At 37.4% G+C, this 19,956-nt stretch overlaps 1 protein-coding gene across 1 annotated transcript in view; it reads right to left on the reverse strand.

Moving 5' to 3' along the window:
• The window catches only part of LOC140240243 (uncharacterized), a 71,631-nt gene that overhangs the window by 13,254 nt on the left and 38,421 nt on the right, over positions 1-19,956 (reverse strand). Inside the window, exons 4-7 of the mRNA XM_072320033.1 lie at positions 13,339-15,606; positions 12,886-12,983; positions 12,020-12,156; positions 3,514-3,614 (exon numbers count right to left, since the gene is read on the reverse strand). Coding sequence (XP_072176134.1) covers positions 3,514-3,614; positions 12,020-12,156; positions 12,886-12,983; positions 13,339-15,606 — 2,604 coding nt within the window. The remainder of the gene's footprint in view (positions 1-3,513; positions 3,615-12,019; positions 12,157-12,885; positions 12,984-13,338; positions 15,607-19,956) is intronic.

Here is a 19,956-nt window from a genome sequence, read left to right on the forward strand (position 1 = left end):
TATGTACACTACTTGCAGACTAGCAATCTATATTCAAATCGCATGTTTCCTCTGTCAGCAAACTAGAGAAAGGGGGGAAAAATACTCCCAATAATTCAAAGAAAGGACCAAATCATCATTTTGGTGTTAAAAAATGAACACAACAGAAGTTTGAGAGGAATCATCTAATTTCATGCAGAATAACTGAACATATAATTTTGACATCATAAGTCTATATCAACTGTCAGAAGATAGAACAAAATGATCACAAAGCTGTATATACTCTACTAAAAATAATTTTTAAAAGAGAAAAAAGTATAGAGGAATTTGATATATATTGCTTAAAGTTTCACTTCAAATATTTTGGATGCTGTTTGGACAATTAAACCACTATGAAGTCCAAGGGAAACGTTGTGAGATTTGCTAAAAGCAATTGTCAGACACTGAATAGGGGGCTCTCAATCAAACCGCAATTAGTAGACCTATACTTTTCCAAAAAGTTCATTGACCAGCCTTGGGAGATATTTAAGTATAATGCCTGACCTGGGATCTCAGTCATATGTCTGAGTTGGAGATAAAAATAGTACAGTGATACTCGTCGAGATCATTTGCATACAAATTAAAAAGATGCATGCAAGAGCTGTGATTAGTAGGAATTACACAGAAATGACAACTTTGGAAAAGTACAAAGATAACCAAGGATTGTCATCCATGTGTTTGCTGGATATCCACAGGACAATAGGACATCTGTGTATGTATATATGTACAAGTATGTATGTCTGTTATGCCTATGTATGTATGTTTATTATGTTTGTATTTTTTGTTTGTTTGTAGACCAGTGAGTGTTCATCCTGTTTATTAAGTGTGCGTATCTATTGAAAGGGCATATGAAAATGTGAGTTTGTGTATGTGTAGGTTAGTGATTGTGTGTGTACATATATGCATTAAACTGTCTTCTGTATGTTTCTTATATTGAAAGGAATGACTACATGATTTCTCTTAAAATTTCCAGATACTAACAGAATATTTTCTTTTTATCTCTATACCAAGGAAGCACAAAGCATCCTCATTGAAGCTTGACCTGGCCCCAGGGTGCCACATAACCTTTTTTTTTACCACTTGCCCAGTCGGGCAAGCAGATTTTCAAATTGTTGCAGAACACTTGCCCAAACATCATTTTACTAGCCCAAAAAGAAAAATCCCTAAAAAGTCAAGAGTTTAATAAAACACAATCAATTTGAATAAACAGCACATGTGCAAAATAAAAACTTGGTTCAGTAGAATGTTGGTGTTGGATTGCATTGAGACTTCTTCACATATGTGTTGGGAAGTAAAGGTGGCTCCAAAACATTTTGCTTGCCCAATTCGGGCAAGAATTCTTTCTCATTGTTCCAAAACACTTGCCTGACTTTGATTTTTACTTGCTTTGAGTAACTGGGCACATGCTTATGTAGCACCCTGCTGGGCCCCATTACATATTAAAACTGTGATACCTTTACAATTAATGGTAACTCTGCAATGAGTGATATCCACCAACAATTTTTGGGCTTAGGTTGGTTAGGGGAATAGTGCTGCTATAATGGTAGTTACCATTGATTTCAGACTTACCATCATTCATAAAGCTGCTATAGTCTTTTGCAACAGGGTCCACACAGGTCTGATGTTGACATTCTTTCCTTTTATCATTCCAGGTGCAAAGTTTTTATCATGCAGCTAAAATTATTGTTACATTATACTATCATGTAATCGTGGGTGCCACTCTTTGTAAATATGTATCACTTTATCATTCTGCTTGCACAACTGGATGTCAACAGCACCATATGTTTTGTCTTCACACAATTCCCACCCTGATACATGTATCTCGCATGATGTGTACATCGAAGTGTGAGATCAAATCAATACAAGATTCAGACTCAGAGTATAAACAGCACGTCTGGAAACAAATTTCATTATAACCAAGTTGATTTTCAAAGTCTGAAAGTGACCTTCTGTCTTGTTTCTCCCACCACATTTCTAAAATCAAGTCTGACCAACTGTGAGATATGTGGAGGTTGTTGTTGGTTTTTTTTTTAGATCAATGTTCATTTAATTTTTAAATGTGCATTTCCCAGCCTGATCAGTTTCATCACTGGAACATGATGGAGAAGATGTAATAATATATTTGTGCAGTGTAAGTCTGTCATGATACAAAAATCAACATTCATAAAGCACTGCAAACTGTTCCACAGTGCTTATATTGTTTACAATGTACCTTCCTTGGCAAGTCATAGAAGTTTGAGATGCAGCTGTTGCATGAAATTAAATTTGCTGTTAGCTTTCCTTAAGGAGACAGTCTCGAGTCTAAATAACTCAAGACTGCATGTGCACATGGTTTTTAATACTAGTTAAGAAATGTGATTAAAGAATGAAACGTATTTGTTGTCTGAAATAACTCATTCTTGCTTACGAAATCGCTTACTCATGGCCAATGTTTAGAGATTCAGTATCAGTGTGGGCTTAGCTCTATATAACTATGGCGTGACAGACAGTGGGTATAACACAGTGAGAGTCTGAAACACAACTGAAACAAATGAAACATGTGCACTGAATATTTGTTTTAAACGGAAGTTTCCTTCACATATCAAACAGTGTTGGAACAGGTGAGGCGATCATTCGATATCTTGCACATGCTGTTGCTGATTAAACAGTGCTGAAATACTACACTTTCCTCACTTCACTTGTGGAGTTTATGACCAGAAGACATCCCCCTACCCCCCCCCCCCCACACACACACACACATGATTATACCGGTACACAAAATCTCTTTCACAGTTACAAAGGACAAGTCCACCTTCATAGATATGTGTGTTGAGTGAATGCAGCAATATTAGTAGAACACATTAGTGAGAGTTTGAGGAAAATCGGACAATCCGTTCAAAAGTTATGAGTTTTGTAAGTTTCTACTCAGTCACTGCTGGATGAGAAGACTACTACAGCTTGTGATGTCACATAACAGTGATATAAAGGTAATATAAAGAAAAATCAACATATTTTCACTTTTCTCGCATAATAAAAGAACACTTGACTTGCCTCTTTCAGAAGGCAGGGGGAATAACATTACCCATAACATACATCAGTGACAAGTCGAGGAAATGTGCACTTTTTTCAAAAAAAAGAAATTTTGTGAAATTTTCTATGTTTTCCTTATATTGTTCTATGCATGTGACAGTAGTCTTCTCGTCCAACAGTGACTGCGCAAATACTTTAAAAATTCATAACTTCTGAACAGATTGTCAGATTTCCCACAAACTTTCACTGATGTGTTCTACTAATATTGCTGCATTCACTCAATCCCCATATATACGAAGATGGACTTGTCATTTAAATTCTGATGATTGCTCGTAAAACCAATACCCATGCCCAGTCTTTATTGTCAGTGAGAAAGAGATATCCCATGTAGCTTGGTGAAATAAAAGACAACGCATTAATCAAAATGATTATGTCAGAGTGAGTAATGCCCTTCCAAACTAACAATCGACACGTCAGCTGCCTTACCCAAGAAGGAGAGCCTGTCCGCCAGTCTGTCGAGGGCCCCCTTGCGCAAGTGAGGCGGGCACTTCGGGGCGTCTGCTGCGTCACGGTAGGCTGCGATGGATCTGCAGTTATACGCACACAGAAAAAACAAGACAGATGTGTGGACATTTTGCGTCGTTATCACTCCACTGTAACTATTACTCATCCGTCTGGGAATTTGATGGCATCTTCCCGCAGCCAGATTTGCATTCCCAAACAGGGTGTAGATTCAATTAGCAAATAGTATGTCTACTAATTTGTGATAAGGATCAGTAGACAGCTGCTGCTAATATTTTCACAAGACCAATGTGACTTGTATTTACACGACATCATTGTTTCTACAGTACGTTTGAATATGTTCCCCACGCTGGTAAGTGTGTAGGTGTCAAGAAACATGCTGGTTAGTTTTGTAATGTTATCTATCCAGGATCAAACATCCTTGTTTTACTGAGGAAATTCAAACTGCTACTACTTTTACTACAACATGCAATATTTGTGCTGCGGCTTTTGTGTCAGCAAAACTTTATTTCAAACACTCATCCACAAAAATTTTATTTTCATGTCTACTATCACTACTACTAAGTACTACTACTACTACTACTACTACTACTACTACTACTACTACTACTACTACTACTACTACTACTACTACTATTACTACTACTGCCACCACCACTACTGCTACTACTACTACTAATTTACAGTACTACTACAAGTGTATAGCAGCACTACTCAAACACAACACAAATCTGACTCACTCATACAGTAAAAGCAAACAATACAAAATCATTTTGTAACATCTTGCATAACAATATACTTTTGAATGTGTGTGCATGTTTAAAAAAAAATACAATCAGTTTCTAAATTTCATCCTCAATCTATCAGACAGTATGTAAATCTCAATCATGGACTCTACAGAAACACATCTGAATTATCAATCAATCAATCAATCAATCAATCAACCAACCATTAATTAATTAATCAATTAATTAATCAATCAATTCAAACATTCATGTATTCATTCAATCAAATAATCATTCAATCAGCCAGTCATGCAACTTTTGGGTCAACTATCAGTTGACTAACCAATCACTAAATCTATCACACAGCTGGTAGTAAGCAACTCTAACACACTTGCATGAATATTCGTGAGGATGTGATGATATATGAACTGTTAGTCAGTCAAGAGAAAAATGTGCACATAGTGAAAATTAAAGGGCCAAGCAATTTAAGCAGATGAAACAACCTCATGCATGATTTCAAGGTCAAATGTTGGTGCAGTGCCATTGGATATTCCATTACCCTACTTTCTGTGCTCAACTAATTGATCAAACTTCCTTTTACAAACATTATATCTCTTATCACTGGAATAAATGTACAGTGTATTCTCTAAAAATAATGAGACATTTGATTATTTTCAGGGCCACAGCAATTTCCAAGTGCTCAAAGTGAGAATTTCACTAAAAGCTATTTCACTGCAGCTTGCTGATGTTCCCAGCAAGACAATTTTTCTCAACTAGTTTCAAGGTCACCCTGACTGTTGTGCCACTGAGTCCAAAACTTGAACACAATATATAGCGTAGTCCTAATTGAGCCTTTTAGTATATTTTGTTATAAAATGCATTCTGCACTGATGCATTAATAATTGAGTAGTTAGTGTGAATAAAGTTATCAGAGTTGAATATCATAGTATTGATGTGTGCACATATACATTTGTGAAATTATGTTTGTCTGTGTTTACAATTCTGCAATAAATATGAACTGTTATTCTTCACCAGTGATATATGACAGTGAGTATGCATATCAATGTTATTTATATTCATTCATTTCATGTTTGATACTGTATAATTTTTTCTTTTGAAGGAAAAGTGCTGAGTCTCAAACTAAGTTTTGCAGAAAAATATGGCTTTTTTGTGGGTGAAAATTAGCTGTGACTTGTTTTGAATGATTGACCATGCAATAATTCTAAGTTGCTGTACAGTAGCTACAGGAGAGGCAGAAGATAAAGATTTCTGACATACAATGCAATATGTGGGACTGGTATTATGAACTTTGAGTATGTGCTCCTAAACAATCAAAATTACCAAGAGCGAACCCATCCACCTCAAAATTAGTCTCTCACTTCTAACATCACAGACCCCTCAATGTCCAACTTACTGGAAAGTACTTAAGAGCAAAATACTTGTGGAAGTGTCACAAAGCTTCTTTGTAAATTTAAAAACTGCTTATTTTCTGTATCTGCATGATCCTTGAGCATTCTCTTAACATACCTTGACATTCTGAACTGCTAAAAAAATATCCTTGACATACATCTTAATATCACTGACTACCAGAAACATTCATGCTCTATCATCCATCAACGAAAAGAGAACGTGACAGAAGAAGGCAGACTAACATTTAATATCATACAATCACAAACAAGCTTTATTAAACATACATCCACTGGTGAATGAGAAAAAAAAAATATATTGACCTGTTTAATAAATAGATTGAGACCTTTTGACAGAATCACATCATGTTTTTAAAGAGTTCAGCAGTTTTTAGAGATGCATTCTCTTGGAACATTAAAATAGAAAAAAAAAAGGCGGCAGAAAATGCCATTTGTGTTTAACAAGAAAAATACCTCAAAAAGACACAACATTAAAGGGATGGTACACTTTTGGTTCAGATGGGATTCAGATTTGAATTATTTGCGAGATAATTAGAAACCACAGATGAAATATTAAAGAGCAAACAATTCTAAGAGGTATTCACAGTTTATTTGACGAAAATTGGGTTTTGAAATGGCTGAGATCCATGAGCAGTGTTAAACAAAGTGATCCTAATAAAAGGTGGGTCATACCTTTTATTAGGCCCTCATTTTTTTCTGGATATCTCAGCCATTTCTAAACCAATTTTTATCATATAAACTTCAAATTTCTCTTAGAATTGTAAGCTCTTTCAGATTTCATACGAGGTTTCTCATTTTCTCACAAAAAAAAGTTGGAAACGTGAAGCTCCATTTCAACCAAAACTATATCATCCCTTTAATACTGCATTAAAACATTTTGAACCACCATCAGATCGTTTCACAAGTCATCTCTACAGATGTTACACAGTCTTACCCTGGTTACAGTAATCATATTACAGTGTAACACTATCAACCTATTTTACATTCCAGCAACACACGACTTAATATGTGGTACCTCACACTTTCTTGACAGACTTCATCAATGAACATTTAACATCAGCCAATCAAATTGAATTAAAACACATGAAAGTGTCCCTTTTTCCAATTTTCCCACACATTCACACTAAGCAATGGTGTACCAAGCTACCCCAGTGCAAAGGTGCACATCTTTATGCATCATAATGTTTATAACCACATACGGTCTACAATTTCCTACGAAAAACTACCAAACTAAATTACCAATACAGTTCACTAACTCAAGACTAATTCAAAGTCAAACTTACATTAAATACAATACACAAAACATTTTTTCTTTTCAAGAAAACATTTTACTAGAAATATGGCAAAGAAGTTGTAAGACGTCACACACTTTACTTGTTAAGATTTATTCGTAGATTGAATGGCACTGCAACATCAAAACAGCATTTAAATTTTTCTCACAACTCATTCTATAGAAAGATTTCCTATCACTTCACATGGAAGACATTTCATAGTTGTAGCTGGGCTAATTGAAGAGTAAAAGCTTTGAAGGGATGGTATAGTATTGGTGGAGATGAGGAATGGACTCCTAACTTTTTGAGAGATACCAAGAAACTACTAATGAAATACTACAAAGCATACAATTCTAAGAGGAATTCAAAGTTTATTTGATGAAAATCAGTTTTGAAATGGCTGAGGCATCCAATAACAAAGTGAAACAAAGCGATCGTAAATAAAGGGGGGGGGGGGGTTCCACCATTTATTAGCTTTTATCTGTTTTGGGTATATCAGCCATTTTAGAACCAATTTTCATCATATTAACTTTGAATTCCTCTTGGAATTACATGCTCTTTTATATTTCCTAAGTGGTTTCTCATCCTCTTACCCAAAGTGTTAGAAACCCAAAGTTAGGTCTCAACCAAAACTATACAATCCCTTTAATATTCCCATAGAAGGTAGATTTGTTGTTGCTGTTGTTGTTGTTGTTATTCTTTTTTTTTTTTTTTTTTTTTTTTACATCACACAATGCCAAAGCTCTTACAATCAGTCCAGGCCACTCATGACTACTTGATACAATGGTGTATAGAATTACAAAATATTACTAGTGCCTTTAACACTAAAACAAACATTGTTTTGGCAGCTAAAGTTAATCAGAAAAATGAGAGTTACAAACATAGAAATTAGAGACCACTTAAAGCCCCCCTTCCCCCTCCCCCCACAAAAATAATAGAAAAAAAAAATAATATGAGAGTTATTGAGATAACTGACGTATCATCCAACTCCCGCATGAGCATCACCACCACCAAAAAAACAAAAAAAAGAAGGAAAAAATACTTTATCTGTATGTTGTCCCACATATTCAAATATGTGTTAGTAGCTTCTCTGCAACTCTTCAGGGTCTTAACAATGTTTTCTATATTACTACTAATTCATAGTTGGTCTCACAATGTGGGGACTAAATAGATGATTTGCATGATCAATCGTTGCAAACATGTATTAGGCAATAATCTCTCCCTTGAAAGAAAAAAAAAAAAGGAAAAAATTTCACCTAGCCCAAGCTATGTGAGCTTTTGAATATCCTGTCCACTCCAGGGGGCCCTGAATATCAAATCTAATTATTTAGATTCATAAAATACTGTTGGATGTGATAGGAAAACACCATCACATGTGTAAAATTGCACTTTTTAATCTCTTCTTCTCACACAAAGCGGTGTCATACCCTGTTAGTATTATCTTGCACTGATGACCAGTCAAACCTGCCTTAGTAGCCACCTGTTTATAGTGGCCACCTGCCATATACAGCCACTAAAAATCCCCCCCCCCCAAAAAAAAAAAAAGAAAAGCCACATTACAGACCCTGTCTATAGTGGCCACCTGTATACAATGACCACGTTTTCAGTCTCGCTGTCGACAGGCTTAATTGATTGCATGTTTATGACATAACTGCAGAAATGCAGCTATGTCAAATAATACATATATAACGACCAGAATATGTGATGTCAAAATTGCAAATTTATGCACCGGAGCAGACATATAATATCATCATTAATTGATGGATTTGGCAAATGCATTTTTGGCAAAAATAACAATAACAATAAATGATTTGTAATTTTGACAATTGGACAATTTTATCAGATTTGGCATGATTTTTACATACATGCAATGCCTTACAGTGGGATGACTGCATTTTATGAAACAAAAATGTCCAATTTCTGTGAGGACTCTTAAAAAGGACTTTGGTGCTAAAAACATGACACTTCATTTCATGAATGATATTCACACATTTGATGTGTTCTTTATAAATGTGAAATATTTAAAAGTACTATTTATTGAGTTGCACATTTCATGAACAGTACTAACATCAATATTCTGACTCAGTCAGTAATTTAAAGATAGGCCAAGGATATGCTTTATCATAAGCACTAATACTAAAATTGCAATATGTTTGGATATTGCTTGATTACGTAGCTGGAAGTTATTCCATTCACAAGAAATTAGGCATTAAAAAAAATGAACAATGGCAAATTTGGTTTTTCAAAAGGGAATGTATACGAAATATCTTCTACAGATTGAAATCATACAGATACAACACTGTAGAAGTGAATGATAATGAGAATTATTATTTAATGGCATCAATATTGGTCATTCTTTGAAATATTGTGAAACATGAAGTACTCCCAACATGAGGACCTTGGTTAAATGGAATGTTAAATATCAGAACTGATCCAGATACCACATGCCTGAGAGTTAATAAAAGTAAAGAAGAAAAAATACCACATCCTATTCTTTGTATCATTTGGCACACTAAAATCCAAAGGTTTTTACAATACCCTGAACTTTAACTGCTAGTACCCTGCAAGTTCATCCTTCATATTTCACACACATATTTCAACATTTCACTTTCATTGTCACTCGACTATTTTGATCTAAGACATTAGCTCCCATGAGTGAAGTGAGAGACAGAACTGAAGCCATCAGTTAGCAAAACAAGATTAAGACTATTTGAAAGGAAAGTTGAAGCTTAACTTTCAGAAACTTATGGCTGTCAAGCATAGACAACACCAAATACAATCACATGATAGATTGTTTGCACTTCATATTCTGCATATCGATGCAAAGATATCCACACACTTTTGCACCTCAGTCCAATGCATTTAAATTCATGATGGAAACTACAACTTGACACAATATGTAGATATAATGTATGAGAAAGTCATGATAATTGTTCAAAACTTTGTAAAGGACCAATGAAACTTTTGTAGTGATCTAGAGTTCACATTTAAACAATACAAAAAAAAAATTCTAGCTGATGGAAACTGGTTTTATATCAAGTTATTTAGTTTACTGTTCTTAAAGAATGAACATTAGAATGGATTCTGTCATAAAGATTCTAGTGCCTGAACGTCCTGACTACCAGTTTTCGGATGTTGGCATTTTCAAAATTTCTGGAGTGAAATCTCAGCTTAATAATGGTAAATGCTTTGTCTATCCTCATTCTTAAGGAAATAAACACAAATAAACACTGAAAACACTGAAATAAAAAGAGGGTCAGCCAGCAAATACATACAGTGGACTCCCATTATAACGCAGTCCTCAGGACCGGCAATTTTCTTTCGTTATATCAAAATTTTCTTATGACCACACAAATAAACAATGAAAAAACAGAGCAGACTGTAATGTTGGGGCCTGAATTTTTACATCGTTGTGACCGGAATTTTATTATAACCGTGTTTGTTATATCAGGAGTGCACTGTACAACTGGAGGAATCGGGCCTTGATGCTTAAATGCAGTCAAGTGTGCTGATACTGCAAGTATTTAGATAAAAGTATGTTAATTCTAAACACCAGGGTGACATGCTTCAAAAAGCTTACAAACATTCAAAATGTCAAAATTTAAAAAAAATAAAAAAATTAAAAAAAATTAAATCATGTTCAGAATATCAAACACTTCAGCCAAATCAACCTCCTATTTTGTGCAGTTTTCTGTGCTTTTCCATCTATGACTTAACCAGGATAAAGATGTGATGGGTCAAGTATAGCCATTATAGCAATGACCCTCAAAATAGCACCTTAGCCTCTTTGAAGTCTAAATAAATCATTGTGTACCTTGATAATTTTTATGAAGTTATTAATATCTTGCCTCTCAAATCAAAATTTCTCTAAGTGTCAAATGTGTCTTACACCTATATTTGAAATCTTTTCTATGAAGTTGCTCGCTGCAAGTTTGTTACATTGAAAGTGCTCCACACTAGCAATCAAATTTTTGCTTTGTTTTGTTCTGTATTGTTTCACTTTCTTGGCAGGAAGGAAGAAGGAGCTGCAAAATCTATGAGCGAAGATTTAAGTGAAAGATGACTTTTTATTCATCTTTGGCTAAATATGGTTTTGCCACTTACTTATGATTCTTGCACTACGTGAATAATTGCTATTTGATATATACAATGTCATATGCTCAATGTATTATTGAAATATGGAACAATGTTGAGTCATTGTAAAATCAAATTCTTGCAAGCTGACTGCAGTGCTACCTTGGCAAATATAATGTGGGACATGGGGCCCGTTTCATACGATGTGACAAGCTACTGAAATCCTTGCGTCTGATTGGCTGAGAGCAAATTTGTCATAGAAATGTGGCAGTTGTCACTGATAACAAGTTTTATGAAACGGGCCCATGGTTATCATTTCATTAGATCTATGAAACAGGAAAGAACTAAATTCTAACTACAGTTAAATGTAGCTGAAAGGATGATAGCATCTAGTAGCTTGATGGAATGTCTAGTTTCTACTTCATGATCTGTCACTTCTGTTATCCAGTCAAAAAATAGGCACACTTATTCAAGAAGTCATTGGCATGCACAAACAAAATAAAATGTATCTACACTTGTGTTTGTGTGCAAAATCTGAAAGCTTCTAAACTGCATGATACTGTAAGACCTAAGAGATTAACATGTATATGTACATGTCCACAGAAGAGTACAGTTGTACATGCTGAACAAAGATACGTGCTGAAGCATGGAGAGGGGGAAAAATATGTAAGAAAACTTTGCTATAGAGCACATCACAGTTTTACATACTAGTAACACAAAGAGCTGGATAACAGCAAATCTGACTCTAAAAATGAGTCTAAATTAGCTTCCTAGGTATTTTTTATTTTTTATTTTTTACCTGCTGCTGTTGCTACTGCTACAAAATAACAAAGTGAAATGAGGCAGGTTTGTGTGTGTGTGTGTGTGTGTTTTATAAATAGTTATGGGCGCTTGTTTTGCTCTGGGTTAATATACACCTGTTTGCCACACAGCATGTGCCCACAGTGCATCATGCTCCACCAACTCAACTCACTTTTGCAGGAGGTCATTGCTACGTCTCTGCTCCGCCAGTTGGTCCAACATCTGGGCCTTTCCCATCCGGGCCTTGGGGCTGTCTGGATATTTTTCCAGGATGGCCTCATACTTGTACAGTGCCTGGTCCACCTTTTTCTGTTTTGGGTCGTCATTGTTGAGTTTGTTGTTTTTTTAAGTCAAGAAATATTGAAAAAGAGAGGAAAATATTTAATTCACTTCCTTGTGAGCACTATATATAGACGAATAAATCGATTACCTCATACAAAGATCGATTAAAAAACCTTGTGCACAAATGTATGAATGAATGATTAATCAAATAGACTCGACAATGAAAAAGAAAAATTGACTTACTGCCTATAAAAAACACAACTTGACATAAAGTGGTAGGACAAAACCAATAAATTTCAGATGAGGTTAACACATCTGGAAATTGAAGTCAGGAAATTTATACAATATACATGTAGTTTTACTTCATTTTGATGTCAATAGAGGAATCTTCAGAGATACTGGGACTGAGAGACTGTAATCCTTTACTAGAGAGAAGGGGGAAAAATAAACAAAAAACTATGCAAGAGCACACTACAGTTTCACATAAAACATAGAGCTGGAAAGACTATAATCCTTTACTAGACCATCAATCGCTCAGAAATAGACATAATTGTTTAGAAAAAAAAGTCTCTTTTTTAGCAGAGGTTGATGATGAATGATACTTCTATGCTATCAAACATAAAGTGATTGCACTTCCCATCTAACGATTGTTCTGCCAGGGACGGCATCAAGGACACTATTTGGTTTTTCTCTGCCAATTGGCAACCAAAGCAAACATACGGTTAAAAAGAATAATATTTACAAGGTGGAACCCACCTCTTCAGCAAGTTTCTCCGCCTCTTTCAGCAGCGCATCAATCTTCCGATCCAGTGGGGCCACTTTAACTGCATCCTTGGACTTTTTTGATGAATCTTCAGCGAAAGGAGAGAAGAAAAGGATAAAACACAGAGTGCTGTCAATGCAACATAACAAAAACATTACAAAAAGACACAAAAGCTTTGTAATGGATGGTAGTTTGACATTTGAACAAAAGTTACAATTGCCACTGGGAACATATCCAGAATCAAACAAAATCACAGGCAATTTACCTGAATACTTCACATCTGTAAATAAATCTTGCTTCACAAGCTGGTAAAATTCTTCATTTTCCCCCTGAGCAGAAAACAGGTAGCCATCTTTATTAACGCAAAAATTCCAAAAATGATTGAAATCTATACTCGCTATAAACCAGAGACAAAATAAACCCATAGGTACGGTATCATTCTTTACCTGTTTTCTTTTCTTCTTTGCTGCTTTTCCCTTGTTTGGCATCAGGTTGCGTAGCTCCCCTTTTATCCTCAGAACTCTCCTTTGCTTCAGATGGTGACTGTGCTACTGGTGATGACGGCATCTTAATTTCTGAAGGCCTTTCTTCCTGTATTGGTTTTGTACTCTTTGCAGACTGGGGGGCAGGAGTGTCTTTTGGAGTCTTTTCTGTTGCTTTAGGAGCTGGTTGTTCCTCTGGTTTTGCAGGTTCCTTCGTGGATTCACTCGGCTTTTTTGCCTCCACCTTTTCCTCAGTCTTTGGTGGCTTGGTTTCAGGAGGTACATCTAGCTTTGCAGCACTATTCTCTGATTTTTCTGGTTGAGCTGGCTCCTTAGCCTTTGGTGGTTCACTTGTGGGAGCAGGTGGTGCTTGTTTAGGTTCCTCCTTTGGAGGCTTACCTGCAGGAGGTGGTGGTGCTGGTTTGGTTTGTTCCTTTGGAGGCTTACTGGCAGGAGGTGGTGGTGATTCTTTTGTTTCCATGGCAGGTACTTCTTTGACTTTTTTTGACTCCTTCGGAGTGTCTGCTGGCTTTTGTGGCACTGATTCCTTTGGAGTCTCAGTTGCAGGAGGTGGTGGTGCTGGTTTTGGCTCCTTGGCAGGCACTTCTCTGTCTTTCTTTGACTCCTTGGGTGTGTCTGCTGGCTCCTGTTTTGGCAGTGAATCCTTTTGGAGCTCAGTTGCAGGAGTTGGTGGTGGTGGTTCTGTTTGCTTGGCAGGTACTTCTTTGTTTTTCTTTGACTCCTTGGGTGTGTCTGCTGGCTTCTGTTCTGGAACTGATTTCTTTGGAGTCTCGGTTGCAGGAGGTGCTGCTGCTGGTTTTGTCTCCTTGGCAGGTACTTCTTTTGGAGGCTTACTAGCAGGTGGTGGTGCTTTTTTGGTCTCCTTGGCAGGTACTTCTCTGTCTTTCTTTGACTCCTTGGGTGTGTCTGCTGGCTTCTGTTCTGGAACAGATTCCTTTGGCAGCTCAGTTGCAGGTGATGGTGGCAGTGGCTTTGTCTTCTTGGCAGGTTCTTCTTTGACTTTCTTGGTATCCTTTGGTGTGTCTGCTGGCTTTAGTTCTGGCATCGATTCCTTTGGCGGTTCAGTTGCAGAAGATGGTGGCACTGGTTTAGTCTGCTTCGCAGGTTCCTCTTTGACTTTCTTGTTATCCTTTGGTGAGTCTGCAGGCTTTTCTGTTGGGACAGATTCCTTAGGAGGGTCGCTTTCAGGAGGTGGTGCCACTGGTTTTGTCTTCTTGGCAGGTTGTTCCTTGTCTCTCCTGGTAGCTTTTGGTGTGTCTGTGGGCTTCTCTTGTTTGACAGTTTCCTTTGGTGGCTCAGTTGCAGGGGATGGCGGTGCTAGTTTTTCCTGTTTGGTTGGTTTTTCCTTGCCTTTTTCAGTATCCTTTTCTTTAAGGACAGATTCCTTTGATGGCTCAGTTAGAGGAGGCGGAGGTGCTGGTTTTGTCTGTTTGGCAGGTGCTTCCTCTGTCTTCTTGTCTTGCTGAACAGGATCTTTGGTCTTTTGGAATTCCGGGACAGGCGATGGTGGCAGTGGCTTTTTCTTCTTCTCATCATTTTGCTCACTTGCTGGAGGAGGGGGAGGAGGAGGAGGAGCTGATTTTGGAGTCTCCTCATCAGGTTGTTTATCAGGTGGTGGTGGCATCGGCTTTTTTGTCTTAACGGCATTTTGCTCCCTTGCTGGAGGAGGGGGAGGAGGAGGAGGCTCTGTTTCTGAAGTCTCAGTTATCTTCATATCCTTGGAGGTTTCCTTGAGATCATCCTTTGTTTCCCTGGCAGTCCTCTTTGGTGTAACTTTCTTTCCTTTTGGAGATGTTGTCTCCTCCACCTTGGCTTCACTTGGTTTGCGCTTTTTGTCTTTGTCATCCTTTATGGTTTCTTTAGCCGATTCTGTTTGCACCAATGTCTCTTTGTCCCTAGTAGAAGCATACCCTGGTTTAGCTTCTGCTGCAGGTTTTTCTTCCTTCTTCTCCTCTCCAGTACTTCCTCCTGATTCTTGGTTTGGTGTTGAGTCCCCTTGAGGAGCTTTCACGGTATCCTTGCTTTCCACAGTATCTTTGACCTTATCAGGTGTTTCTCCACCAGCAGGGGCCTCTGACTTGGAATCTACCTTCTCTCTCCCTTTTGCGGTGTCTGGTTTGGGTTCCTCAGGCGCACTCTCACTCCACGTGTCCTGTGTATCTGTGAGCGGCTGTTTTTGGCCAGGAGTGGCGTTTTTCCTCACTTCCTTCCCTGCAAGTACCACAAGAAACGGAACAGGAAAAGAGCATATCTGTTAACCTGCAGTCCAGTTTGAATGTGGACACAAGGAAGGTCATTCAAAATGCAAACCATGAGAGTGGATATCTCTTCCATGTTCTGCAAGAATCATCTAGCAGACCTACAGCCTGCCCTTTTTCTAATCAAAGGATGGCATGGCGATCTGTGGGTTGTTGAAGGCACACATCTACTGAACACCAGATCACTATAATGAAGTCCACTATTAAATGCATACATGCAAAATGGCCCTTCAATATTAGACAAGTTTCTCACTGTGCTGATACACCTAGATGTGGCCTTGTATCAGCTAAACTTTCATGTCAACCGTTCACATGGTCATCTCCTATTCAGGGACTCCAATCTCATTCCAATCTGCATCTTAATGTGACACAGCAGAGGATGAAGATCTCATTTTGATTCTGTCCATCAGTATTTTCATCACTCCCAAACTGATTTGAGGGGGGGGGGGGGCTCTTTGGTAACTCTTGCAGAACCTTGAACTTTAAACTTAAGAAATAGCTAGAATCATATGACAAAAGTGTCAAAGAAAGGCAGCTTCCCCTTGTCAAAATAATGCAAAAGTTTATGATAAAGATGATCCTTGTTCCATGAAGGTATTAAGGAGCATCCCTCATTCAATCTCTAACACTCTTTCCTCACAGATCAACTGAACTAGCAAATCATCTTTTTCAAGTATTTTTCTTCAGCTACGACAAATATCTCACAATACCAGTCTTCTCAACTCGCATTTCTTATTACCCTAGAGTTGACTTTTCCTCTCCATGGAACACACATGAGTAATCAATTCAAGCAAATATAAATGATTGATAATAAGCATAAAGCTTATAAATACTGTATTAATGGATGCATTTACAGTGTTTTTGTTTGGTTTTCTGCCCACCAAAAGATCTTACAAAAAGGTGGTGCATATTTGTCTACAAAGGATGGCATTAAACTAACAGTGAATGTAATGACAAAACCCTCAGTTGTACATGAAGGTGCAAAGAGTATCAGCCTACAGTGTAAATTAAGGTGTTATACTTTCTTCTTTTTTTCGGGGGGGGGGGGATAAACTGGAAAGCACCTGTGGCTGCAGTAAATATACAGGTGAGGTTAAAAAACGGTCAAGTACCATTGTCAAACTTTCCCCACAAGTCATATAGGCCTGCTTTTTTATCACCGAGGTACTAATTTCTAAGAGCGTAAATGGTCCGAGTGTGGTGCACGATTCCGTGCAAGACCTGGCCAATCATTCATGCCAGACAGAGGCAACACAGTGCAAAGCCGACTGGCGTTATCTGCAGTAATTGGGCACGCTGCCTGACCAAATGATGTAATGAATTCAATTTGGAGGGGAGGGAGCCAAACACACATGGCTAATCACAGGATCCAAATGGTGACGACTCCCCCAGTCTGTTCGGCGAGGGCCGTTGATAATATCCGATCCAAGAAGATGGATATCTCATCGAACATAAAGCTACAAGCAGAGACTTTCCACCTATCAAAAGACTAAAAAGCAAATTCAAGGTAGCTACTTCATCCCTGTGGTACATGTGCCTCAGGGATGCCAACCTTGAAAACAGCATTGCAGTATTCTGAGACCTGAACTAGGTGTTGTTGTCTTCTTTTTTTTCAGAAAAACAGCATTTTTACCTTTCCTGCAATCAACCTTTCCATTAATACAATTTTGGAAACCAGTATTTTCAGTGAAACCTGTGCATAATGTTTGGCAAAAAACAAGCAAAAAAACAACAACAACAAAGGTAGAAACAGCTCTTAATAATGAAGAAAAGTAACATAAATTATGTCTGGTGCCTGTTTAATCTTTGCTGAAGATTAGAATAAACTAATTATTTTAACATCATTATGTATGGCTCATGTTCAAGTCTGTTTCTCCGGAGTATGTGAAACATGCACTTGGGTGGGTGTACTGCAGTTTACGTAAAGATCTTCTTTATTATTTCACAGCCTAGAGACAATAAAACCCTTGAAGAAAGTGAACAGTACCAAGTAGGACGAAATAGTCCAAAATCGTCATAGCAACAGGATGTTTGAAGAGTTGTTTGGTTTTTTTTACCTCTCATAGTGACGCCTTACAATAAAAAAATAAAACAAGGAAAAGTAGAAATTACGCGGTGCGTAACATATGTCCCCGCTGGAAGTAGCATTTTGTAACAAAATGTGCAATATAGGTAAAAAATCAAGGTCAAAGGTCAAAGAAGTCAAAGGTCAAAATTCTGTGTAGAAGTTTTGAAGCCCTCACCTAGTGCTATCACATAAAGCAAACGGAATCGAAATTGGGTTAGAAATGGCAAAGGAGTAGCATTTTGTAGCCAATGTACAAAATAGGTCAAAAATCAAGGTCAAAGGTCAAAGAAGACAAAGGTCAAAATTCTGTGTAGAAGTTTTGAAGCCCTCACCTAGTGCTATCACATAAAGCAAACGGAATCGAAATCAGGTTAGAAATGGCGAAGGAGTAGCATTCTGTAGCAAAATGCACAATATAGGTCAAAAATCAAGGTCAAAGGTCAAAGAAGTCAAAGGTCAAAATTCTGTGTAGAAGTTTTGAAGCCCTCAACTAGTGCCATCATATAAAGCAAACGGAATCGAAATCGGGTTAAAAATGGCGAAGGAGTAGCATTTCGTAGCAACATGTACAATATAGGTCAAAAATCAAGGTCAAAGGTCAAAGAAGTCAAAGGTCAAAATTCTGTGTAGAAGTTTTGAAGCCCTCACCTAGTGCTATCACATAAAGCAAACGGAATCGAAATCGGGTTAGAAATGGCGAAGGAGTAGCATTTTGTAGCAAAATGTACAATATAGGTCAAAAAATCAAGGTCAAAGGTCAAAGAAGTCAAAGGTCAAAATTCTGTGTAGAAGTTTTGAAGCCCTCACCTAGTGCCATCACATAAAGCAAACGGAATCGAAATCGGGTTAGAAATGGCGAAGGAGTAGCATTTTGTAGCAAAATGTACAATATAGGTCAAAGGTCAAGGTCAAAGGTCACGACTGAAATTCTGTGTACAAGTTTCAAAGCTCCCATGTAGTGCTATCATATAAAGCAAACAGAATCAAAATTGGCTCATAAATGACAGAGAAGTAGCAAATTGAAGATTTTGATCACACACGGACGCACACACGGACACACGGACGGACGGACGGACACACGGACACACACACGTACGGAGCCCGTTTCATAGTCCCCTGCTCGAACTCGTTCGGCGGGGACAAAAATTACCTACTTAAAAAATAAAATCCTCTCACTCCAGGAAGAACCGTCAAATGTTGATCAAGACTTAAAACCAGATTAAAAGTTATGCTTCTGAATAGAAATTTGCTAGAAAATGGTAGTATATCCAAGGACAAGTACCCTGGTACATCTTTCTGCTAAACTCCAGGGATAATCAAAAGGAATGTTCAATATGGTGAATGGATTAGTCAATCACAGAGCTTGCATTCCTTCAAATTATATGATACTGGGTTTATCACAGAACTAGAAACAATCTAATATATTAGCAACTATATATTTCCTCACTGTAGTCATCATGTATTTCTTATAACATAGTGATAACTTTTTCTTCTTCCTGAAACTATCCAGTATAATTTTACCTATTTGCACTGGCATTAGTATCTGTGTTTACTGTCACTCATTCTTGCACCGTTCCACATTCATGTTTGGTGACCAAACAAAAAGATGACTATACCTACAATTGTACACTGTATGTTACGTTATTTGTCAAATGTGTACGAATTCACAGATTTAAGTAATGCAATTTCTTTTTCATTCAGCTCCAATTATATTTCCTTTAATTTCATTTCACTATTCAATTTCTATTTCCCCAAGCGTGCATGAGTACAGTCCCATGCCATTTAAATCACTTGATATGTTGAGCATCGGCCAAGCCATTTTCTACATAACAAATATGTTTGTGTCCTGCATCAGGCAATAAATTCTTCATCCTCTCATGCTGCTCAAATAATGGCAAAAAAGAAAAAAAATAAAACGAAAAGAATGAAACACATCCAAAATTCTCATTACTTCTGCAACAATAACTCCCCTCTGCAAAACAATCTATTGTCCCCCATATTGTATTCATTTATTATCTTTTGTGTATACATGTGCATGTGTGTGTGTTTGAGTGTGTGTGTGAGTGTGTGTGTGAATGTGTGTGCAACGTAAGCAGGAAATAAATATCCAATGCGCTGCACTCACACAAATCACATTCCACTGAATTCATGACCCCAAAATGTTGTTCTTCAGTTCCACGTCTACCTTTCCACCGTTCTCCTGACAATACACAGAAAGCCAGTTGCGCTGTTTAT

This window comes from Diadema setosum, chromosome 16, assembly GCF_964275005.1.
Source record: "Diadema setosum chromosome 16, eeDiaSeto1, whole genome shotgun sequence".
Taxonomy (NCBI): domain Eukaryota; kingdom Metazoa; phylum Echinodermata; class Echinoidea; order Diadematoida; family Diadematidae; genus Diadema; species Diadema setosum.